The 26,143-nt window shown below is 37.5% G+C and overlaps 1 protein-coding gene across 2 annotated transcripts in view; it reads right to left on the bottom strand.

Moving 5' to 3' along the window:
* Window positions 1-1,397: 1,397 nt before the first annotated feature.
* LOC117291490 (cGMP-inhibited 3',5'-cyclic phosphodiesterase A-like) overlaps window positions 1,398-26,143 on the bottom strand; it is a 61,995-nt gene continuing 37,249 nt past the window's right edge. For both annotated transcript variants that reach the window (XM_033773228.1, XM_033773227.1), the window contains exons 7-13: window positions 20,440-20,562; window positions 17,572-17,771; window positions 15,136-15,339; window positions 13,104-13,265; window positions 11,756-11,930; window positions 9,381-9,497; window positions 1,398-7,876 (exon numbers count right to left, since the gene is read on the bottom strand). In XM_033773228.1, the coding sequence (XP_033629119.1) occupies window positions 7,539-7,876; window positions 9,381-9,497; window positions 11,756-11,930; window positions 13,104-13,265; window positions 15,136-15,339; window positions 17,572-17,771; window positions 20,440-20,562 (1,319 nt within the window). In that variant the 3' untranslated portion in view covers window positions 1,398-7,538. The remainder of the gene's footprint in view (window positions 7,877-9,380; window positions 9,498-11,755; window positions 11,931-13,103; window positions 13,266-15,135; window positions 15,340-17,571; window positions 17,772-20,439; window positions 20,563-26,143) is intronic.

Raw genomic sequence — 26,143 nt, forward strand, 5'->3', positions numbered from 1 at the left:
TTCGATCTACATCACCCATAATCAATAACTCTTTAGATCATGTTGTAAACCATGATCTTTGTCAATTTTGGCAAAAGGGATGCTAGCTGATCAAAGTCCAGCCGTTGTCTATTTATTCTATTTGTACCAAGTTAAGTTGCAATAATGGTTCTAGAAATCGTGTCATACTTTTCTCCCCCAATCTTGCTTAACAAGTACAAATGTACATACATGTTTGGTAGACTGACAATGTGGGCTTTCCAAAGGTGTTGTGTCTATGATCCCTTTTCTTTAATCTTCCTGTTAAGTGCACCATACAATGTCAAAACACACCACAAGTTCAGTTCCTACCTAAAAATCACTTTACATGGTACTGTATATCTTGCAAGCACACCTGACATGTACATTGTACACATGTTCACATTTACATGTAAATCCTGTGTAAACTATTATTACATGTAAACTACAGCAACACTATTGGGACATACCACTATTGACCCCTTGGAACGTAGTGCCACTATTGACCACTTTTGACCCTTTGGGACAACCATGTAGCACTAACTATTAACCCCTTGGTAAACAGTGCCACTACTGCCTCCTTGGGACAATATGTACATGTAGTACCACTATTGACCCCTTGGGGGACATACATTGTAGTGCCACTATTGATCCCTTGCAGGCACGTCACACATGGCGATTGTGCCTCACAGCATATAAATGCTGCTACGCCTAAACTTTGCACTACACAGTCACAGGGAGATCTTCTCCCAAAATGGTGCAACCAAGACTATTTTAGGTGACATTTTAGGTGATTTTACTTGAGATTAAGAAACTTACGATGTGACTAAAACCAAGTGAAATGTCAGGTATTACAAAGTAGTTTTCAAAGCGTGTTTTGGCATGAAAATGTAGGTTCCACAAGAAAACAACAAAATAGAAAGCAAGGTTTGTATAAATAAGAATTATTCTATAAAACCACTATTGCCATACAGGAAGCACACAACATAAATACAGTTGTCACATTCTGTTAATGTACAGAAAAAAAAAGTAATTTACAAATCATAGGCAACGTAATAAATAATTAAGTATAGTGATATAAATGTGTTGGCTTTAATAACCAATGTATCAAAGTTTGTTACAGCTTCAAATAATCATGAATGTTGTGTGTCTTTTGACCCATTGCACAGACACTTACAACATGTACATGTGCCTACCCAGTCCGACATTTTGGGAGTCACAATGTACACAAAGGAACTGACTTCAAAAATGGTGGAAATGGTAGACAGGTGGAGGTCCAATGTGCAAGGGGTCATTCGGAAACTATTTACGACTTCAACAATACAATCTGGTTTTAAAAAAGGGAAAATTTATACAGGCCTTAGAAGCACAAAGTATTCTTCATAAATTTAACTCTATCATTTTTTAAGGGTCTTTTTACAGAACGATGCAAATCAAATTACATTGATTTGTGACGGGTTAAAATATCCTTTCTAAAGGCTACTCATAAAATACAAATATAACATAATTTTATTAACATGTATATATTATAAGTAAACTTTTTCAAATAATTCAAACACGCAATATAGTTCTTTGAAACTGATTAAAAAGAAGAATTTAAAACCAAAGAGCACACATGTGGTATTCAATGACAACAAGTGACACTAGGTACGTGTAGAAATAGCCCAAAGGTGTTGTGACACTAAGTGACAGTTGGAAAACAGCTTCTAGGTTTTCAGTGACATTATGACGCTAGGTGAATACTTCAATTTGTAGTAGACTCACATTAGTTTCAGTTATTCTTATAAGCAACTGAAAACTATTAATTGAGTAAATATGTTAAACTAAGATAGGCATGCATTCCTTTTGTAGAATCAATTTCATTTTAACAAAAATATTTTTTAAATATATTTTCATAGCTGTCCAGCAGAGTTTACTAAAAAATAATTTAATTTTTCAAATCCGATACTGATTAAATAGTAAAAAAAAAAAAAAATGTAAGTTAAGTCATTGAATTTTCTGATAAGAGTGCAGGGTACAGAGGTTAAAGAGTTACATTATGTGAAATTAAAGACCAATTCAATTCCCCCTCCCCAGACCGAAGAGGCCCCACCCCTCCACCTTTCCTTTTGTTGAATGGACATGCATTAAACTTAAACCAAAATTATTTACAGGTTCTAGTTTGGTACCTTTTATATGATTGGCTGCTTACAAATTCATTCATGTTATCTACCCTATCAAAACAGATGGTGCGTTTAACACATAAGCCTTTAACCACAATTTCCTTCCATTCCGCCTTGAATCTGTATACATTGTATATCCAAATAGGGTTTGGAATCAACAACACATTAATAAGAAAATGAATACCACAAAAGAACATTGGAAGTCTGCAGACTTGAATGAAACATAGGGAAACATGAATTTGTGAATTCCACGAATGCTCAAAAAGTTCTAGCATTTGGAATTTACGAGTGTCCAAATATGCCCCTTTCACACAAGAGCAATTTAGCAAGGGTCCCTTGCTAAATACACGAGGTACATTGTGTAACCCATGCTACAATTTAGCAAGGGACCCTTGTTAAATTGCTCTCGTGTGAATCAAGAGGAATGAGAATTGACTACAAGCAAGATGTCTATATGTACATGTGGTTCATAACCACAGGGGACAAGTCAAGTAAGACATGTGTAAACGTGCATCATATACTCTTATTGAACATCTCTAACAGTGAAACAGTCAAATCTATAAGTGATTGCCTCAGTTTACGGGACATTGTCCTTTCCTCAGGGCACTGACATTCAGTTATGTAGAGAGACAATTCATGCATAAATGCACTAAATGGTCAAAGACATTTTGTAAGAAGCATTACTCATAGAGCTGTACTTCACTTCTCCTTTCGCTTAAAAGTAGCCACTCACACAAATCTACCTTTGAGGTCTTAAAGGGTGTGTACAACAATGAAAAGTAATTTATGTTAAAGATTTTCATAATTTAGGATTGAACAAAGCAAAATTGACTAAGAGCCTTTCACTTTCTTGTGAACCTGTTAATTCTGTAATGTACATTAACGTGTTACGCTCTACCAACTGAGCTATCTAGCCCCAATATTGGTGGTCCCCCTAAGATGGTTTCTTACTTGAGTTTTGCACATAACTTACATGGCACAAAGATATTCATGGTAGATACTTCCCTTGAAAATTTGATGCCTGAAATGATATACATGTAGTATTTGAGAACTGAGCCAAACAATTAATTTTGATCTCGCGAGACCAACCATATTTCTAAAAAAGTAAAAAACATTAGAAAATAGAGGTTCACTTCATGTACCTTCTTGTCACTCGAATGACCAATTGAACAACAGTTTTCACAGGTTTGTTATTTCATGTACTATGACAGCAGTCGATTTCGGGAAACGTTAGGATTAATCCTATCTCGAGTTGGGACGAGTAACCCGTCCTTTCTTAGAATGGGTTCAAGGCGTCTTAACATATTTTTTGGATACAGAATTCAATCCGTTAGGATTAATCCTATCTTGAGTTAGGACGAGTAACCCGTCCTTACTTAGAATGGGTTCAAAGCGTCCTAACATATTCGGATACAGAATTTAACTTGTCGTATGTCCTAAGACTAATCCTAAGTTAGGAGAAAGTTTGATGAAATCGACGGCTGGTCACATAAAGAGCAGGTACTTGTCTTTGATAATCACCAACTATGTACATGGGCCTTAAAGACTCACTAGGTTTTGAAGCATGAACAAATCTGTTCAAACAATATAGCAGATGAGTGTGACGATGTTTTTCATGCCGAATTTATAAAAAACTATTCCAATATTGGCTTTTAAAATGTTATAAAACTAAATAAAATCTCAAATTTATTATAATTAAAAAAAAATGAAAGACGAACATTTTGGCAACTAAAAACACAACATGTTTCTTTACAAGAAAACACTGGGTTTTAGGGTGTCATTTTTCAAAGATTTGAAAAAAGACAGAACGAGTAAAACTAACAGAACGGTGACTACCTGAGATGAAAAAACAAAGATCTTTCATAATACAAAACAATGTTCAAAGTAATGAATCTTTACATTTTATATGGGGCTTTTCTCAACAAAGTGTAGTAACTTCAAGCTCAAATCCTCACCAACACCCTGTATTTGTTATTAGAGAAACTGTCTTTAATTTCATGTTTGTTTGCTTATTAATTTTAATTGTCACTTGAAAAAATTAACAGGGACTTTGAAAACCCACCAGATGGATAATACTTAATTTAGAGCTAATAAAATTTTGATAATAATTATGAATATGTCTATTTAAAATGTGTATTTTAGGTGGATGGAGCCTGTAGTTTTGAATACAAGCTGAATATGCACCATCAGTACGGGTGGTACTTGTACAATTGTAACCAATTAATAATTACCAGATTTCCTTGAAGTGGGTGAATTGGTTGGAGGGAACCTAATTTTCATACAAAGGAAAACAAATCACTTTTAATAAATGTCGTTTTCTTATGAGAACAAAAAAGAAAGTGGTTGAACACAAGCAAGGGAGTATATGTCTCACCCAGGGATTGTAAAGACACAAGAAGTCCCCCAACAATCTTCTCTGTGACGGTAGATCAAAATTTCAAGTTATTATCAGAATTAAGCAGGACTATTTCTAAACAGAACTAAGCACGACCAACTGTTATCAGACCTAAGCAGGACTAGTTCTCATCAGAACTAAGCTAGCATAGTTCTTATCAGAATTTAGTATGACTAGTTCTTTCAGGAACTAGTTCTAAGCAGGACTAGTTCTCATCAGAACTAAGCTAGAATAGTTATTATCAGAACTAAGTATGACTAGTTCTTTCCAGAACTACATGTAGTTCTAAGCAGGAGTAGTTCTCATCAGAACTAAAGCTAGAATAGTTCGTATCAAAAGTAAGTATGACTAGTTCTTTCCAGAACCAGAACCAGTTCTTATCAGAGCTAAGCAGGACTAGTTATTATAAGCTAGAATAGTTCTTATCAGAAGTAGGACAAGTTCTTTGCAGAAGTAAATCTTATCAGAACTAAGCAGGAAAAGTTCTTATATAAGCTACAAAAGTTGTGATCAGAAATAAGTAGGACTAGTTCTTTGCAGAACTAGATCTTATCAGAAATAAGCAGGACTATTTCTCATCAGAACTAAGCACGACGAGTTCTTATCAGAAGTAAGTATGACTAGTTCTTTCCAGAACCAGAACCAGTTATTATAAGCTAGAATAGTTCTTATCAGAAGTAGGACTAGTTCTTTGCAGAATTAATTCTTATCATAACTAAGCAGGACTAGTTCTTATGTAAGCTAGAATAGTTCTGATCAGAAATAAGTAGGACTAGTTCTTTGTAGAACTAGATCTTATCAGAAATAAGCAGGACTATTTCTCATCAGAACTAAGCACGACTAGTTCTTATCAGAAGTAAGTATGACTAGTTCTTTCCAGAACCAGAACCAGTTATTATAAGCTAGAATAGTTCTTATCAGAAGTAGGACTAGTTCTTTGCAGAAGTAATTCTTATCAAAAATAAGCAGGAATAGTTCTTATATAAGCTAGAATAGTTCTGATCAGAAATAAGTAGGACTAGTTCTTTGCAGAACTAGATCTTATCAGAACTAAGCAGGACTATCCTCAACAGACTTGAGCATCAGGACTAGTTCTTATCTGACCTATGTAAGACTAGTTCTTATCCAAACTAAATTCTACAAATAAAAGTTGATGAAACACATGGTGTCACCACAAATCGAAAACCATATGAAAAAGAGCATGCAAAACGGCATTTTAAAAGCTATTTGGATGTTAAATGTGTATGTGTATTTACCCTCAAATTGAGCTAAGATTGCAAGCCTGTTATAACGGTAATTCCCTGTGCATTATACTCACTAGGAGTCTGTACAATATTGTTAACACCAAGTCATGCGGGTAAACTCGCTAAAAAATACTGAGGTATGAATCAAAAGGGATTAAAACTTGCTAAAACAAATGCCCAATTGAAATAAATATTAAGGACTTGTACTAGTCCAAGTAAAGTACATGTAATTACGTACACCCTCCAGTTTCCAGTTTTTTACAAACACCTACCACCAATGCGACACCCATCTTTCCCTATACCTGATCTTGACAGATGATTTTAGAAAGTGTGCATAAATTACCTTGAATTAATAAATATTCATGACCCACAGAACATGAATATTTATACTCACCCTAATACAATAATAGCTACCCTGATGTCGTGCAGCGTCAACAAAGTCTCTTTTTTTACTCGTCTAAATATCAATAATGCATCCACGCTAAAATGTACATAGTCCTGCTTAATCACATACCTAATACTTAAGGCCCGCATAGTAAAAACAACAACAAAAACAAAAACAACAACAACAACAACAACAATAACAATAATAATAAAAAACATCTTCAATGGAAAAAATTGCAGCACATCTTAAAAAATAATTCCTATAACTAAGTTGTACTTATATTTAAAGTATAATAAAATATATACACACATGGAACTGAATTCATCTGCGTTTTGTCCCCATAATAAAAAGGACAGGTATGTACACGTACATTGTTCGACTTACACCGGTGACAGTCTTTTATAAGTGCGTTTGAGCCAATGATAGCCATAATAATGTCATTGCGGTAAACATGTTAACACCAGTTATATTACAGCTAGTTACCAACTGTTACTAGTTGGTAACTCAGTAGCACTTAGTACATGTAGTTACCATGTAACTTCTAGCATTAACCATGTAACTCTAAGAAGTTACCAAGTAACATGGTAACACTAAATAGTTACCAAGTAACATAGCAGTTACCAAGACACTAGAGGGTAACTATGTCACACCAATTTAGTTATGAAGTACATTGTAACACAAGTGGGTTACTAAGTAACACCTTTAGGTAACTAATTCACACTTATTAGTTACCAAGTTACACTAGTGAGTAATGTAGCCAATTTAAAGTAAAACTAATCAGTTACCAAGTAATACTAGACTCATTAGCACAGAAGTAAATTGCAGGTTAGATTTGTGTGTAATATAAACTTATAGCACTACACAAGACGTTACTTGCTTTCATTATTCAACAACAAATAAACTGGCAATAGTTTATCATTCCTTTTCTTATACAGGCCACTCAATACTGTTATATTATGACAATGCTTTGCATGATTTGTGTTGCTTAAAATTCCCCTATCCTCCCACAACACTTTATAGAACTTCACAGTACAACTAGTCCCTCCGTATAACATTTAGAACCACCCTAACCGGGTTATACTAGATTATTTCTGACCATCAAATACTCGTCAATACCATCTCTTCTATGGTAAATGTTAAGTCACACTGACTTTCGTCCACAGCCATTGCGCTTAACTGAAAGCGGTTCCGAAGCCAACATCTGATTTTTTTTCTCACATCTTAAATATGAAAGATGGGACCTTTTGATTATTCTTCTTCGTAAATTTCAAAAGTTTTGTCTGCATTTGTGGATGACTCTCCTGCAGTGAATCACATTAATCCTCATTGTTAATCCATTTCCTAATCCCCTAATCTCATCTATCCTGTTCTTCATCCGAGCTGGCTCTACATCTGACCTCCAACCCCCTGGAGTCTTCTTTAATCTCTTTCAATTCTTCTTCTTCTACTTCCTCCTCTATCCGCTCATCGTCCTCCCCTTTATCGTCGGAATTCCTCTCCTCAGAGTCTTCTCTAATTGGTGCCATCCCGCCTTCATCCTTACCGTCCTTCTTGTCTTCCCGTCTCTTGGCGTCGTCCTCTTCCTTTAAGACTTTGATCCAGTGGTCGTGATTCTCCTTGAGATGCTTGGTCAAGATGCTGACCATCTTCCGCTGCTTGTTCTTACCACTCTTCAAGCGGAGCTTTGACTCCACTGCAAGAAATAAAACAAATAAAGAAATCACACAAATTAATAGACCCTTCCCATGAAATGTGTAAAGTGCACATAGCGCATATTCACTAACATTTTGGTTGGCAACATTGCGCTGTTTTATATGTTGCTAATGGCGGCTTAACGCAGATGCCATTGTGCGTCTGCTTAGTGCACATCTCTATGGCATTTGCCAACCAACAAGGTCTGTATGCATGCGTGAATGTAATTAGCATATTTCATAAGAAAGGTCTATTAAACAGATGTAAAATTTGCATAAGGAATAAAGAACATTTTATTTGGTTTAACCCATACATTGATCTTTGTTAAGCACTCAGTAATTTCCAGTTTCCTGTGAGTGAAACAAAATCCACAGGCATATTACTTGGATGGGATATGAACCCACGACCTTTGGTTCCAGAGCAGTTGTCTTACCACTAAACCAGCGAGATTGCCTGGTAGCTAGATGCAGTTCAAATCCTATATTCATGGGTTCCAATTCCAGCCTAGTAATATGATGGGATTTTTTCCAAAGGAATTTGACAAGTCCAAGTATAGAGCGCTTATCAGACATTTGTTTATGAGTTAAACCAAATAATATCAATGGGTTTGACATACATGTACTGGGCTAGGCTTTACCGATCACTTGCCCTCGCAAATATAAATTTCTGATTTCGCCATCTGATATAAATAATAAACAGTCAAACACTTCTCTGATCGCGGGTTCGAATCCCACTCGAGTAATATGCCTGTGATTTTGTTTCTTCACAGAACTCGGGTAAGTAGTGAGTATACAGACAGTGCTAACACACATCGGTGTATGGGTCAAAACCAAAATGAATATTCTTTATCCCCTGTGCAAATTTAACATCTTTACAATTTCTCTGATTCGTCAAACCATTGGTTGTTACTTTCCCAGGCCTCTAATTAACCCACTGCGCCAACAATATAATTGTCGTGGTGCCCTGTGCTTTCGCTGTGATGCAATTTGCAAAGATCGCAAACAAATTTACATTTTTCTCATAGAAGTGCTCCTTACGCGAGGAAAATTGCTGGCCCCTTCAAGAGCAGAATTCAAGGCCTGCTTTTAGTATATATTCTCTTGGTTTTAAAAGCAGTGGACACTTTTGGTAATTACTCAAAATAATTTTTACATGTAGCATAAAAACTTACTTGGTAATGAGTAATGGGGAGCTGTTGATAGTATAAAACATTGTGAGAAACAGATCTCTCTGAAGTAATGTACTTTTTCGAGAAAGAAGTATATTTTCCACGAATTTGATTTTGAGACCTCAGAATATGATTTTGAGGTCTCGAAATCAAGCATCTAAAAGCACACAACTTTGTGTGACAAGGGCGTTTTTTCTTTCATTATTATCTTGCAACTCCGACGAACAATTGAGCTCAAATTGTTACAGAATTGTAATTTTGTGCATATGTTCGAGATACACCAAGTGAGAAGACTGACTTTGACAATTACCAATAGTGTCCAGTGTCTTTAACTTACTTGGTCCTCCCTCACTTGATGTATCCTCTTCTTCGATATCATCTCCTTCCTCTTTAATCTCTTGATGGAGCAGTAGACCCAGGGGTGACGTCTCTTCCTTAGGCTCCGCCTTCTCACCTGTCAATCAAAAACACAGTGAGTCACAGACCTTAGTAACTGTCCAATCAACTGGTAACCACGAACAAGGAATTAAAGGTGTTATACAGGATTGGTAGAGCTGATGAAACAGTTGCAGACAGTGCTCATTTTTTATGTCATCAACCATTTTGACCCATTTCACCTGACGTCATCATCAGAATAATCTTGGATGCACCATTTGGTGGGCAATGTCACTGTGCGTTATTTAGTTAAGTGCGCATTTAGGCGACACAGCGTTTACACGTAAACCTACATATATTGCCCACCGAAATGGTGAGCGTGTGCAAGGGGTCAATACATGAATAACAATCCAGTGAAAATTTGTCCTTAATCCCTGGTGTGAGTCTGGAGAAAAAGTGAAAACTATACATCATATTCAGATTGTAATTACATTGTCCTTAATTTTGGTTGTAACAACAAAATTCAGCTCAGAGAGGTTTGCAGTAACATCATGTGAAAATCGGTTGGTTCTGAAAAGAATCGGTAGTAGTTGACAATTCTTTGAAAATCTCTTTTGAGTAGTGTTGGATCAAGAAAGAGTGGGTTGTTGACAGAACCAACACTACTCATCAAAAGATAATATTACATGGTGTTATTGCAAACCTCTCTTACTTAAACTTTGACCACGCAAAGTTTCAAGTCCGACATAAAAACCTCTCTTTTTTTTAAAAAGTTTTCGTATACAGATTTCTCCAATATGACATCACTTCAGAGGGAGATATTTCACAGAAAAAAAAAGTTCTACATGTACAGTATGTACTTGATAATCAGTAAGCTTTCAGACTAACAAGGAGTAATGATTTGAATCCCTACCAATCCCATATGTATATTACCTTTAAACATGCCGCAGGAGAGTAATACATGCTGGTTACTAAGTTCAATTATAGGTGACCATGAATACAACAAAATTGGATAAATCAACGGTGATTATTTAACCTGGTTCATTGAGTACATGGATTGGTTGCCATAGGAATGACCGATTTCTCTAAATGGAGATTTTACCGAGCACCAATTCAAAGAGCCTGCTGTATGTCAATTGAGCATGTTTACATGGAATGGCCTAGTTCCTGTTTTTCTAAGGGGAGGTGGGTAATCAAAATACGTTTTGTTCCACTTTGGCGTCATTCTGGTGAAAAAATAGATCCTCATGCGTCTGCTCAAGAAGGAGGCCCGAAAAAAGAAGTAGGCATTAGCTCAGTTTGCAATTCTCAAAGTCAACTTTATAATAGATGTGTATGGGTAAAGCATCGGTGTATGGGGGAAAAAAAAAAAAAAAGGGCAATTTTTTTTTCTTTTTCTGACTGGCCTCAAATCTCAAATCAACTATTGAAAGTGTGACTTAATGGGTTTTGAAACCTTTTGTAGATCAAGTTTTTGGCCATGACATGAATCTGTAGTCCTTGTGAACGAAGATGTATGTAATACAATTTACCTGTGGAAGTTTCAGCTTCATTAGTAGTAATTTTTTTGAGAATAAAAAGTGAAAATCACACAGCAATGTTTTCAGGAGTGTTGCTTATGCCCGTTGTACATGCTAAAATAATTTTGAGCAATTTCCTGCTAAATAAAAAGGAGAAGGATACCAATTTTACAAATGGTACATTTGAAATGGTATTTGGCCAGTTACCTTTTTTCTGCTGAACATAAAAAGTAGCTAAGCACAACAAAATTACGCTTAACAGAATAAGTTTACCAACCAAAATACCATCTCACATGTACTACATGTGTCTGTTGCTGATAGCCTGCTTTTTTTTTGACTTTTTTTCCACAGCATTTTCTGCTTAAGCAGCTCTTGGAAATCGAGAGAGTTCATAATTACATGTACAGCCACAAGCTTTGATCATGAAGACACAGCCCCTTCTCAATCAATCTATAGCCCTAGGCCCGGTTTCATAGAGCTGCTGAGCACGAAAATTTGCTTATGGTAGCATGAAATTTCTTCCTTGATAAAAACAGGACTACCGACCAAATTTCCCTTTGTTGCATATTGCTTGTTACTGGTATTCAACTGTTGCTTGCTTATCGTGAAAATCACTTGGAAATTTGGTTGGTAATCCTGTTTTTATCAAGGAAGAAATTTCATGCTAAGCAAATTTTTGTGCTTAGCAGCTCTATGAAATTGGGCCCTGTTCATACAGCTCCTGCAAATGCGAATACGATACGATTTTTTACCCCAGAAGTTTGCAACGAATAATTTGAATATCGCATTCGTAGGAAGTATGATCCAGGCTTTTTACCTTCATTTTCATCTTCATCCACCCATCTTCCTGGGAGTAAACCGGCCGATCCGTAGGCGTTACAGAGAGGTCCAACAAGGTGATTGATGAAACCTTCTTGGAGTTTAGCTAATTGAGGAGCACCTCGGTCCATGTAGGGTGAAACGGGAAGGCCAAGTTTTCTCTCGTCATCACCCTACAAGACAAACAAAAATCTCAAGTGATTACTTTCTACTTTGATAAAAGTCGGATCACTTAAAAAGACCTTATGCCAGTCACGTCATTTAAAAAGACACCCTCACCTCGAGGTCAAAAGGCCAATTGTTCTTTGGTCAATCCCTTGCATGGCGCATACAAATATGTGCATTTCCATTGTTTCATCATCAGTTTATCTCCAAGATAGCAGTTGAATGATGTCAATGCATAAGGTGTTATGGTGAAATAGACCAACTGTGTGAAATAGTAGATGGGGGAAACTAGCTAAGCCATTGGTTGATTTGTGGTACTTTCATCTAAGATTATAGATAGAATAAGGGAACAGCTTAAAGGTGGGTCACCGTTTGGTTTTGTCAACTACGTAATGTCGATTTATACGCAAGCTTCAGGGTTTCATTAACTCAGAATCAACCTTTTGTTACTCATGACCACAACTTGAATGTCACCAAGCTCACTCTGGTCTTGAACTTAGACTTGACATTGAAAACACATCTCTGGAAACAGGTTAATAGTACTAATAATAACCATATTTATAACGCGCCTTTTGCCAAAGGATACAAAGCGCCAGGTATTATTACTGCAAGAAGTGGGAGGAAGTTTGAGATATATGAGCTAATACTTAGCACCATGTAATGGTTTACGAGTTGCTGTGGCGCAATATGCAGCCAATCCCGCCATGACACCGGGGCGAACCCCTTCTCTTTTCGATAAGTGTACTGGGTTCTTTTACATGCGTTTACACAACACATTGGACCAACAGTTTTACGTCCCATGCGAAGGACAAAGCAATATTTAAGTGTCTTGCTTAAAGACAGAAGTGTCACAGCTCGGGATTTAAACCCACACTCTGCCGATCAGAAACACCAGAGTTTGAATTTGGTGCTCTTAACCGCTCGGCCACAACACTTCCACAAGGTTACCGTTTCACAATCCACTAGGAGCCTGGCTGCTTGAGCAGAAGGCACTTCCATCCCAACTTTTTATGAAGCAATTATGTTTAAGTGCCTTGCTCTGATCAAGGGCACAAGTGTCATGACCGAGATTCGAACCCACACGCAGTTGCTTGGGACAACACTACAACTCTGGCCGAACTATACCGCTCAGCTACAACACGGCACACCCCTACCCTTAAGCAGGGGACCTTGTACATTACCTGCTCATAAAACTCCTCAGAGATACCCATTGTCCAGCTAAAGTGGAGATCAAAGGTCTTGGTAGGGCCAGCAATGTCTGCGAGCTTGATGCACATTTGACTGACAAGAAGACGGTCTCCTTCAGATGCCCAATTGATGCCCGATGCTTCTACATCATTTACCTTCAGATGAAAAATGACATTATCAGGTAAGTCCTCAATGTGTAGAAGAAACATATTGGTAAGCTTGTTGGCTGGCTCAGGACTACAAGGTCGTTTGTGCACATTGAATGGATTTCATCAAATGGTTTTGAATATTTTTTGTTTTTTTTAGCTCCTGGGAAATGGAGTTCATTGATCAAGAGTGGTCTCCAAACTATTAGTTTGGCAAATAGAAAAACATTAATTTGTGAAGTTGGATTAATTTGTTTCAAATTTATTATTATTTTTAATTAAACACTCTTTTGACTAATACAGCTAAGAAATCGCAACTAAGGAACTTATAGAACATGTCAAAAAATGTTTTCCATTTCAGGTCAAATTGCCAAAACATTAGAATGCCCCAGATGGCACTTTCAATTTAGCATGCTAGGGCAAAACTTCCAAAATGTTTTTCCCCCATCTCCCTTGTTTCAAACAATCCTGTGGGAGGGGGGGGGGGGGGAGGGACACTTGCTTATCCGATGAATTGATTGCTATTTTTTTCTGAGTGGCCATGTTGCAAACTAACTGAGACCTCATGTGACCCAAGATTCTAGATCTGTGGCTTTTTTTCTGTAACTGAAAACATCATCTAATTTTCTCTTCATTTGTTTCTCTCGATGGGATATTTTGGGTGATATGGATGTTGAGCGAGACCCAATTTCTGTCAGTGATATAACATCCCCCTTGAATAAAAGAGCTAGGGGACTCACTTTGACATTTGGAAATTTACTCATTAGTTAAAAAGGGTCCAAGAAAGGTCAGAGATTCAAGTCCCACTTAAGTCAATGAATTTGTTTCCAATGTGAAAAGCTGCATGGAGCAATTAGGGTTTAACGAAACAGGGAAGCAACAACATGAGCATCCTTTGCTAAAATATTCCACTGAATGACGCTAGAAATCAAATCGCTTGTGTATTTCATGGGGGAGTGAAACCTCAGTAGTGGGTGGTAATTGCTTGGTAAATAGCGCTGACTTTAAGAAAACATTTGATGAACTCAGGTTGAGCATTTCTTTGCATAAGTGCGTGAAAATAGAAGCATATCATAGGTTGGTTGGTATGGGGGATGTGAATCTTTGCATTGAAATGAACTGGCTCTAGTTTTGCAGAAGCGCATAAAATGGCCAAAATACATAGCTCCTTTTTTTTATATACAGCATTACACCCATCCTATATCAGAGAGTGGTCCCCCCTTGAAATATATATATACCTCTTTCATCAACTCATACCACTGACTCAATGAGTTAATGGATAATCTAATAATTATGGAATACAATTTGAAGTGAATAAGTTGGGCAAAACACATAAATATTTTTACGCCGCATTACGCCCGTACTACATGTATGTCAGAGAGTGGTTCCCCCTTTAACTATAGCCCTTGTATCAACTCAAACGACTGAATCAATAAGTTTATGTTTAGTCATATAATTATGGGATACGACTTGAATGGATAAGATTTGATGGGATAGTAGTTGAGACCGTTGCACTGTTTTCTGATAATAGGCCGATATGCATGACCCTCTACAAGACCAGTACTTTTTAGTTGACATGCATCTGGAAAATGGGAAATGGGAGATTTTTGAGCACGCCGGTTGAACCTGATCTTTTTTACACAAGGTACATTTGTAACACCAGTCGAGAGTGCCAGTCAGAAAATGGCAAGCGTGAAACATTAACACACGACTACTCGCACATAATGTTTCATCGTTAGACATTGGGTAGCCTAATATGGCCTCGGGGGGTACCGGGTGTGCGCACAGTATGCCTCGCACTGCATCATTCAGGCCTTCACAATTGGATTACGGACCCAGGACCCAGTCGCATCGCAACATTTGACGCAATCCTGATTACCTTGGCATTAAATTCCACCAGAAAGTCAAAATGCCTCTTGAGATCGGTGGCTAGGATGAACTCGACGACGAGGAATCGGAAACGTCGGAACTCGGCATCCTCCAGACATGACAGGAAGTTGTACTCTGGCTTGGAGAGGAGGAGACTCCAGGAGGATGCAGCGTGGTGGTTCTCCAAGACGGAGCGGTCATTGTAGAGTATAGCCTGAGGAAATACATTGTACAACATGCATTAACAACTGTTACTTAAAGATCCTGGACAATAATAAAAATAAATAATAATAACCGTATTTATAACGCGCATTTTTGCCAAAGGATACAAAGCGCCAGGTATTATTACTGCAAGGAGTGGGCGAAATTTGAGATATAAGACCTAATCCTTAAGCACCATGTAATGGTTTACAAGGTGCTGTGGCGCAATATGCTGCCAATCCAGCCAGGAACACCGGGGCGAACCCCTCTCTCTTTTCGATAAGTGCACTGGGTTCTTTTACATGCGTTTACACAACACATGGGACCAACGGCTTTACGTCCCATCCGAAGGACGAAGCAATGGTTATGTGTCTTGCTTAAGGACACAAGTGTCACGGTTGGTGATTCGAACCCACACTCTGCTGATCAGAAACACCAGAGTTTGAATTCGGTGCTCTTAACCGCTCGGCCACGACACTCCCACATGACACTATTGGTAATTGCCAAAGCCCAGTCTTCTCACTTGGTGTATCTCAACATATGCATGAAACCTGTGAAAGTTTGAGCTCAATTGGTCAGCGGAGTTGCGAGATAATAATGAAAGAAAAAAACACCTTGTCACACGAAGTTGTGTGAGTTCAGATGCTTGATTTCGAGACCTCAAATTCTAAATCTGAGGTCTTGAAATCAAATTTGCGGAAAATAACTTCTTTCCCACTTCAGAGGGAGCCGTTTCTCACAGAGGGAGCCGTTTCTCACAATGTTTAATACTACCAACCTCTCCCCATTACTCGTTACCAAGTAAGGTTTTATGCTAATCAATATTTTTTTACCAATAGTGTCCACTGCCTTAAATTATTTCATGGGTGCTTAAAATATTGGCAAAATTTCATCTTAAAAATGTGTTGCTTAGCAGAAATTAGCAGGAGTACCAGTCACAAATTGCACATGTGACATTATAACTTGGCTAGTACATGTACATGTATGTACATGTATATATCCTTGTAAGCATAGTTTTGTACGGAGCGGTTGTAGAGCATATACCTTGAGAAGATACAACCACGCAAATTTTACAAAGCACTCATGGTTAAGTGTCAAGACTGAGACTCGAACCAGCACTCTGCTGATCAGAAACACCGGAGCTTGAATCCGGTGCCCTTAGACACGCACAAATAAAAAAAAAATGAAAAAGTACTCAACCTACAATGTACATTGACATTGTATGATCCAGCCGTAATGGTTATGGATGAAACATACACTTTATGATTGACCCTTTTATATAACTGAAGTAGTGGAAGTCTACAAGTTCTGCAGATGAACAGCTCTTTAGTAGAAAAGGTCAGCATTTTCAAGTTTCATTGTCCTCCGTTTAGATTTCTATTGATGTTTGGATGGGGAAAGTGTAAACGTATCTGAACAATATTCAATAGAGATGAGAGGTGCAGTCAATACTGTGCATGTTCATGAATATATCTTGACAGCAGGCGAATATCCACATGACATTTTACTCATAAAAGTTCATGCCACACAGAGCTATAGTGAATGATAGCAGATGCAATATCATTGGTAAATACTGAATACATTCATATACTCTTTACAATAGTGTCAGTTCAGAATAATAACATCTGGTCCCAATTTCATGGCTCCGCTTACCGTAAGCAAAGAATTAGCGCCTACAAAAGCAAGGAATTCTGCGCTTAAGTCAAGGGTTAGTAGGGTGCGTATACTCCCAAGTTACGAAACATCCTTTGCTTAAACAGCCAGCGCAGATAATTTATGCTTGCACAGTAAGCAAAGAATGGTGATGCCTAGCAACAAAAACTCTCAGCTAACCAATAAAGGTATTTCCAGCTTCAGTAAGTGCGGATTCTTTGCTTATGGTAAGCAGAGCCATGAAACTGGGCCCATGTTTTTCGAATCTAACCTGAAAAACTATAATTCCCAAATAAATCACACAGCCTTTTGTATCAGATTCTCAGATTATATGTAAATGAATGAGAGGTTTGCGCTAACACCATGTAATGACTATCTCTAATGAGTTGGGGTGGTTCTGAAAAGAGCCGTTGCTTTCAACGCGATGTTTCGATCAGTATGCTCTGATCGTCTTCTGGAGAAAAGAAGACTTAAACTCATTAAAGATATATGTAGTCATTACATTGGTGTTACCGCAAACCTTTCCATATCGTATTTCCGCCATGCAAAGTTTCAAATCCTACTTAATCAGAGGTTTGCGCTGGTAACCTACCTGAGGCGCACTTGTTGCTACCAAGAATGCATTGGTTCTACCAGGGTGGTCGTAGTCATGCATGGCCGATGCTGTGTACAACGCCATTAGTTCTAATGCTGGCAGGTTACCGGCTAAGATACCATAGCTTGAGTCATTGCAGATACTTGCACGTGGGGTTACCGTAGGGGTGTGATGAGATGAAAAACCATCACTATCGTCTGTAAAGACAAAACAGTCAAAACCTTAGGTGCTATATAAATTTGGTCTTATAACTAACAAAAATAAAAAACCTGCCTTAGAATATTTCGGTCTGTTCAAAGACCTTCAACTATCTTTTCATTATTCATTAACTGGATCAAGTTTTTCATTTGTACAATTTTTTATACATGTTTTCTGAACAGTATTATTACACTATGTTTTGATTGATGTTGACATAAAATAAATGTATCTGAAATGAAATATCAGCAGATGTGCGCTACAGTATATAAGACATATTAAGATAATTATAATATCCTAGTTTCAGAGGAAAACTGATTCACCTACGAGCTCTGTCAATCTGATAAAATCTGATAATTCGAGAATTCTGGCAATTGCATTACTAAGACAAGCGGTTAACAATTCCGCAACACAGCTTGACCTACACGTACGAACTTTGACACACACCCTCCAATGCCATTCCTTATTTACCAGTGTCACCAACACAACCATGAGCTCAGCCTAGAGAGGTCAAGATTTTCCTTTTGGCCTAATCGGATCCTGAGCATAATCACCAACGTCTGCTGAGATGATTTTTTTTTTTTTGAGGGGGGGGAGGGGGGAGGTGTACTTTCTCCTCCTGAGTTACCCAGGGTTCGACAGGAATTTGAGTAATGATGAGTAAATACCCCTACCCTAGGATTGCAGACTGGAAAAACCTTATATTTGTGGATAAAGCTGCATTAAACGTATATATTAAATCTGACAGCATAAGTTAGTGATTTAAAGAAGTCTGAAACCGAACATGCAAATGCCTGCAAGTATGAATTCCCCTCAAATAAGAACGACTAGTCAGAATAAATGTCAGCGCATGGTGTACCAGTAATATTACTATTATCATTATTAACTGTCACTTATATAGTGCTTTTCCCAAGGGTTGTAGGGCTTTACATTCAATTTGAAATAAAACAAAAAAATTATATTAGTGATTGCAATTCACTAATTACAATTAAAAATAGTTTCTTGATTAATGTATGACCAGTAGTACATGTTTGTACAAAATAAACAATAAATTTGAAAAATATCTATGAACAGACTGTGCACCTCTCAAAGGGGATTCAATCTTCGGGAACCATATTAAGCTTTACATGTGCTGATTCTGTTTCTTCAAATAACTTTTAAAGACCCAGGACACTATTGGTAACTGTCAAAGACTAGTCTTCTCAGTTGGTGTATCTCAACGTATGCTTAAAATAACAAACCTGTGAAAATTAAAGCTTAATCAGTCGCCGAAGTTGCGAGATATTAATAAAAATAAAAAAACACCCTTGTCGCCCCATGGTCACGCAAAGTTGTGTGCTTTTAGATGCTTGATTTCCAGACCTCAAATTCTAAATCTTAGGTCTCAAAATCAAATTCGTGGAAAATTGCTTCTTTCTCGAAAACTACATTACTTCAGAGGGAGCCTTTTCTCACAATGTTTCATACTATCAACCTCTCCCCATTACTCATTACCAAGTAAGTTTTTATGCTACATGTAACAATTATTTTGAGTAATTACCAAAAGTGTCACTGCTTTTAAACCCATTACTCGTAATCAAGAAAGGTTTTATACTAATAATTATTTTGAGTAATTACCAACAGTGTCCACTGCCTTTAATGTATAATGTAGCTATTATATGTGGACACTAAAACTTTGCGATAAATGTATGAAAGTAAAATCAGTTTTAAAAATCAAAAAAGGACAAGACTTGAACACAGTTTCTGGTTATTTGTGTTTAATCAAGAATTTTTGTGCTATGTAAAAACTGAAGGGAAAAATAAAAATAAAAAAAATTTCTTGCAAAAGTGGCCTGACATTTCAACGCTAGTGGAAGATTTTTCTATCTATAGAATTTAAAATGAATTTTTCATTTAATAAAAAATTAGCCTTCGTCTGACTTGTTTTTCTCAATTTCCATATACACACAAAAATTGCACAGTCGATTGCATTACCAAATATAATTGTTTTCTCTCTGAACTTCCTTGTGTCTGTTCAGTACAGTGGAAAGTCTGCCATAAATGTTCATGGATTCCTGTGTACAGGTTATCATGGTGGTTTAGAACATCAAATTCAAGTTCTAGTGGTTAAGTCATCGGAGTGTGGGTTCGAATCCCTTTTTATGACACTTGTGTCCTTGAGCAAGATGCTTTACTATAATTGCTTCTCTTCACCCAGGTGTATAAATGGATACCTGCGAGGGTAGAGGTTGATATTGTGTATGAAAAAACCTTCTGAGCACCATGGCAGCCCAGGGCTATATACTCCCCGGGGTTGAGTAAGATTACTAGATTATAGGAATGTTATTGGCCCCATGACCAGGGCTAAATGGCAGACTCTGTGCTTACTATGCGATTTCCATTTTATAGCGCTGCTAACCCTAAGTGTAGGAAAAGGTGTCCTATCCAGCCATTTCTCACTGTATAAAAATGAATGACGTAAGAATGTAAAAACCCACGGTTAACACCGAAGCTGGCTGCCTGAGAACCTAACCTGAGAAATACGATTACGCTTAGAATTTTTTTTTCTTACAGTTAAGCAGCGCTGTGAAGGTGACCCCTTGGCAATAATGAAAAGTGTATTGATAAGTTTTTATATAATGCGCTATACAAGAACGAGAAATGAGTCAGTGATAATTCTTGAAATCTTACCGCTTCCCTTCCTTGCATGGGGATCCAAGTCTTCAGGATTGACTTGTCTGAAGCCAGGAATCTGCTGTGTTGACATGTAGTAAACAGCATGAAGAACATCTGCTGCATGAATGCGATTGTGGTCTGCAAAATGAAACAAACAAATTAATTTGACTCCTAGTTGTCATACAGTAGCAGCGAACGATTTGTCCAGCTATTTCACATCTTCTATTTCACATGGCGAAATAGTTAGCCAGTGAACATGTTTTGTGCACACTGAATGCTCATATTGAGTAGCAAATGGTGATTTTTTTAGTAGCAACGGATACTTTTTGAATAGCACTTTGCAAAACTTGAACCTCGCTATTGAAGGGGCACAGCGATGTCTCTTTGGTAAGTGAAGAAATGTAAGCTTGTACAGGAACCTTGCTTTGACTCTACATGTATGTAAGTGAATATGGCATTAACTTTGAGTGAGTATTTCTGACTGACTATGAGTGACTATGTTTTTGACTCTAACCGACTCTGACTGAAAAAGTAAGCGAGTCACAACAGAAGCCATTGCAATTCTTTGGACAGCCTTATAATAACTGAAAAGGTAACATATACATGTAATTAAAAAAATGGATGAAGTTTTGCAATTTTTTTCCTATAGTCGGGGGGGGGGGGTGCTGATGTATAATGGTTAACAGGCATTTTCCAGTTGTGTTTTTTCTTTTAGTGACATTTTCCAGTTGTGGCGTTTCCCTGACCACAGTTGAGAAGGTATTCCTTAGAGTTGAGTGATGGGTGTGTGTAAGTGGATCAAACGATTACGAGGTCATAATGCCCTTAAAGTACAGGAGTGGGTAGGTACAAGAGCCCTGGCACAAAAGTGTTACCTTTAGTACACTTTGCACTCACAGTACAACCCAGCTTTATACACCTGTTGTGTAGTAGCCCAGTGAGAACAGATCAACATCCATGTATAATCTACCAAGTAAAAAAGGGGCAAGATCCCAATATACACGTAAAACCTTTTCAAGGCATTATATGGAGAGCTTCGATGTGAACCATGTTCTCAGCAGATGACAGGTTTGATGAGAGATGTAGTGTGGTGAGTCTTCCATGCCACAGTTTTGGACTCCTGTGGGGACCATGCCTCCACAAACCAGTGCCATATTTTCATGGGACTGCTTACCGTGGAATTATGTGCTTACCACGGAATTATGTCCTGCCTATAAAAATACAGACTTAAAAGGGTCCTACAGTATCAGAGAATGTTATTTAAGCATTGCCATGACATTTGGACCTGGGCACAATTTCATTTAGCCTGTAACCACAACAAAATGCTAAGCACAGAGAAGCATTGCTTAGCGGAAACAGGTTAAAGCCATTGGACACTTTCGGTAAACAGTATTGTACAAGGCCAACACTTCGTGTATCACAACTTCTATATAAAATAACAAACCTGTGAAAATTTAGGCTCAATCGGTCATCGGAGTCAGGAGAAAATAACGGGAAAACCCACCCTTGTTTCTGCACGTTTCGCCGTGTCATGTGTTTTAAATAAATCCGTAATTCTTGTTATCGAGAATTAATATTGTTTTCTCAAAAAGTAAAGCATTTCATGGAATAATATTTCAAGAGAAGTCTTTCACCATTACCTTCTGTAAACCCTGTAAGTTATTTGTAAATCTGTGAACTTTTAGGTTTTGTTTCTGTACCGAAAGTGTCCAATGGCTTTAACAGCCAAAATTACAATAAGTTTGCAATATTGTGCCCCATTCAATTTTTGCTTAGCAAAGAATTTTGTCAAAGCAGTATTTTCTGCTAAACAGCTTTATGGAATTGGGCCTAGTGTGTTGGCTTCAATGGGAGACTTTCTGGGATGATAGAGGGCAGCAGACTTACCGGGTAAATCCATTGTTCTCAGAATTATGCGCATGTTCAGAACTACGTAAACAATGGAAATTTACCCGGTATGTCTGCTGCCACCTAGCGTTGGAAAGTCTCCTATTGCATGTTCGAATCACCCACTTTCCAAAGTGTCTGATTCTCTCATAAACATGTTTTCTTGTCTTTTTGAAGAATAAAGTTTCACAATGAAGTTCCAAGCTGGTTAATAAAATACGAACACCGCCAAATAGACACAGCTGACTCTATCTCCAAGATAAATCAGAGCAACTTCTTGCTTGGGACAAATAGGATCAAAGTATCTGATACAAAACGAGCAACTGCAAATGTCTCAAATTGAAGTCGCAGGTCGATCACGTCTGTTTCAGGTCTGTTTTCTGTACATTTCCTACGGGAAATCTGGTACAAATGCATTAATAATGAACCAATAGCTTTGGATAATCTATGCAATTACTACAAAGGGTACTGGTAATCAGAATTGTTGTCAAAGAAAGAAGGAAGAAACATGCGACGAAAAAAAATAGCCACCGGTGAACGAGAATTGTTTTTCCCTGAACTGTTTCAAATGATTAAGTTCTCCTGATGCAGGAGAATATACAGCAAGTTGAAGACTCACCACGGTGGAATTTTCAATGAATATTTCCCTAAAGTGTTATCCCTTCTTCAGAAAACGAAGCGGGTTATTGGTAACTTTAAATTAAGCCTTTTCGCACAAAGTGATGTAAAAAAGGCTGTTATACTGAAGCTTGAAGTGAAATTGTTCCTTGGGGTTTGGTTCACAATTATCGAGAATGTGTCAAAATAACAAGTCATAAAATTAAGCAACAGATTTGTGACAGAATTTGACAGCCAATAATTATTAAAAGTGGGTAAGATGCTCACAAAGTAATTTTTCAGAAATGTCCGGGAAACTTAAAGATGTGTTTCCATCTGTTCGGATGTCTTCGTAGGAAACATTTCTTTTCAAAATTGCTTAGAAAAAGTAGTCAGGAGCAAGGGACATTGCAATCTTCTGGGCTAGGTTCAATGGCTGTGCTTACCACACTTACTGCTTAAAGTTAAGTGCTTTACAGGTGCCGTAAGCAAAGAACATTGTGGTTAGCCAGAGTCGTGAAATTAGACCCTGGCTGATAAAGTGTACTAGGGACAAGAATTGACGAATGTGAAATGTTCTGAAAAATGAGATGTGGTCCTTGGTTCCCCCTTATGCAAGACCCAGAACCTCTAGAAGTTACACTTCAGGAGGTTTACAGACTCTGTGTATCCCCTGAAATACAAAACTACAGGTTTGGACACAATGTGGCAAAACATTCTTTATCCTTTTGGAGACTGCTTTACCTCTTGTAAGAAAATATGAAGACCAACAAAGATTTTGAGAAAAAAACTAAAATCAGGACTTAGAGAACAAGCTCCTGTTCAATTCAACATCAAATAAGGGTATCATGTTAAGCCCATTATGAAGCTTTTGAAGCTCTAAGAAATTCAACCCAAGGTTTTGAAATCTACAATCGCCAGATGTTCTTTTGTTTTGAATTCTGACCCTCTTTCTTGCATAAAAAGAAAACAAAATAACTTGAAAACTATTAGTAATCCAATAACCTATTGGCGCTAGACAGACTGGCTATTTGACTGGTGTGAATCTACAATACATTGAACGGTGGATTGGCCAGGGCATGGCCACAATGCCCAGAAATCAATGGGAAGAGAATTTTACGAATAATCAACTAATGGAACATCACGGGTGATTACTATCTCCAGAGACAGGACACTGCCACCAATTAGAGCTCATTCAATATCAGGCTATTGCCATGGTAACAACAGAAGGAAAGCTCATTTAAACAAGACGAGGATGGGGTCTACAAATGGCAAAGGTCCCTGATAACAGGCACAAATCTGTTATGATCTGTCGCTTAGAACTGAAAAATTGGAAAGACTCAAAACAGTCTTAAAGGCACCAGACTTATTTGGTAATTGTCAAAGACCAGTATTCTCACTTGGTGTTCCCATGCATAAAATAACAAACATGTGAAAATTTGGGCTCAATGGGTTGTCAAAGTTGTGAGATAATAATGAGAGAAAAAACACCCTTGTCGCAATTAGTCATCAAATTTGCCAAATAATAAAGAAGAAAAAACACCCTTGTTGCATTACTTTGTGTACGTTCAGATGCATAATAAAAGGCTTCAGCTGAAGTCTTTTATTATTTGAGAGAGAAATTAACTCTTTCTCACAAACTACGTTCCTTCAGAGGGAGCCATATCTCACAATGTTATAGGCTATCACTTATAGTGCCTTTAAAGAAAACAAGCTGGTGCATCTTTGAATACACTGCAATAACCCAAAAGATCTTACATGTATATATTATGGCATTAGCCATACTGTTTCCATTGTTGGTTGTTTATTAATGAATTTGTCAAAGCTGTAACAGCCTTGTCACTGAATAGCCATGATTACCCATGCTGAAAATGAAAATAACAGCTGGAAATACTGCCAGTTCATAGAGCTGCTTTAAGCACACAAAAAACTTAGCGCAGCAACATTATGCTCACCAGATTATGGTTACCAGTCAAATTACCATGTCACATGTCAAATTTGTGACTGGTGTCCTGCTCAGTTCTGCTAAGCAGGATATAAATTGTTAAGCAAAATTGTCTGCTCAAGCAGCACTATGAAATTCGACCCTGGTGTTGGTACTAAAGACAAGCAAAATACTGAAACTTTAAACTCATCAGCACTTGGAAAAACACACTGAGTAATTCTCTGCGTAACACTCCCAGCCACGCCGTCAACAAAGAGACACATGAAACAGAATTCAAGATACTGTTAAAGTTGGGTGCGCAGAGGGTGTAAATTAAATGAAAAACGATAATGAGACATGACGACTGGGGCGGCAGAAATGAATTTGTCAGAATATTGACTTTGATGGCATGTGTGCGTACTCGTATGTCTGACACCTTGCATGCTGAACCTATTCCTAAAAGGTCACAGTGTGAATTGGGTGACAACTCACTATAGGAGTGTCACGCTTGGATTGTCAGAGGATATCATAAGCGATATGGTGAAGCTGGATGAGCAGAAACCCTGGAATTGAAGCAGCACAAATTCAACACGAGAATAGAGATAACTGAGAAAGTCTCACTGTCACTGGTCAAAATAAGTCCACGTCATTCTTACTTTTGAGTATCTTTCAATACATCGGCAATCTTTTTGGATAGATGGAAAACTTAATGCTTTTATCAAATGGTGTTAGGAAAAAAATATTATGAAGTTTTATATATAAAGTGATAGATATGTTTGTTTTTATGGAAGTCGAGCTCAAAAAGTTCTTGGGTGACTGTTACGGACTTATTGATGTAAGTCACTCGGCAGCACAAATTTAAAACATCAATAGAGATAACCGGTAAAAATAAGTCCACGTCTTTCTTACTTCGGAGTTTCTTGAAATACATAAACTGCAATTTTTGAACAGGATATGTCTTGTTTTTCTGTAAATTGTTCCTTTTTGTCGCGCCTACTTTACAAGTACCTGAGTACCATATTATTATTAAAGGATAAATGGAACTCTTAATGCTTTTACCAATAGTTTTGAAAAGGTGTTTGGGGGAAAAATTGATGACAAAGTTTTATTTTATGAAATGGTAGATATGTATGTTCTTGTGGAAGCAAAGCTCAAAAAGTTGTTTTAGACTATTATGGACACATACGTGTAGGTGTGAGTAAGCCACTCGCCAGCATTCCATTTTATTGAAAAAATAAATCTTGTAATTAATTAATTAATCACCTATAACTGACGTATCACTTCAAGTAATTAATTGTGTATGCCTTTTGT

Source organism: Asterias rubens, chromosome 6 (genome assembly GCF_902459465.1).
Source record: "Asterias rubens chromosome 6, eAstRub1.3, whole genome shotgun sequence".
Lineage (NCBI taxonomy): Eukaryota > Metazoa > Echinodermata > Asteroidea > Forcipulatida > Asteriidae > Asterias > Asterias rubens.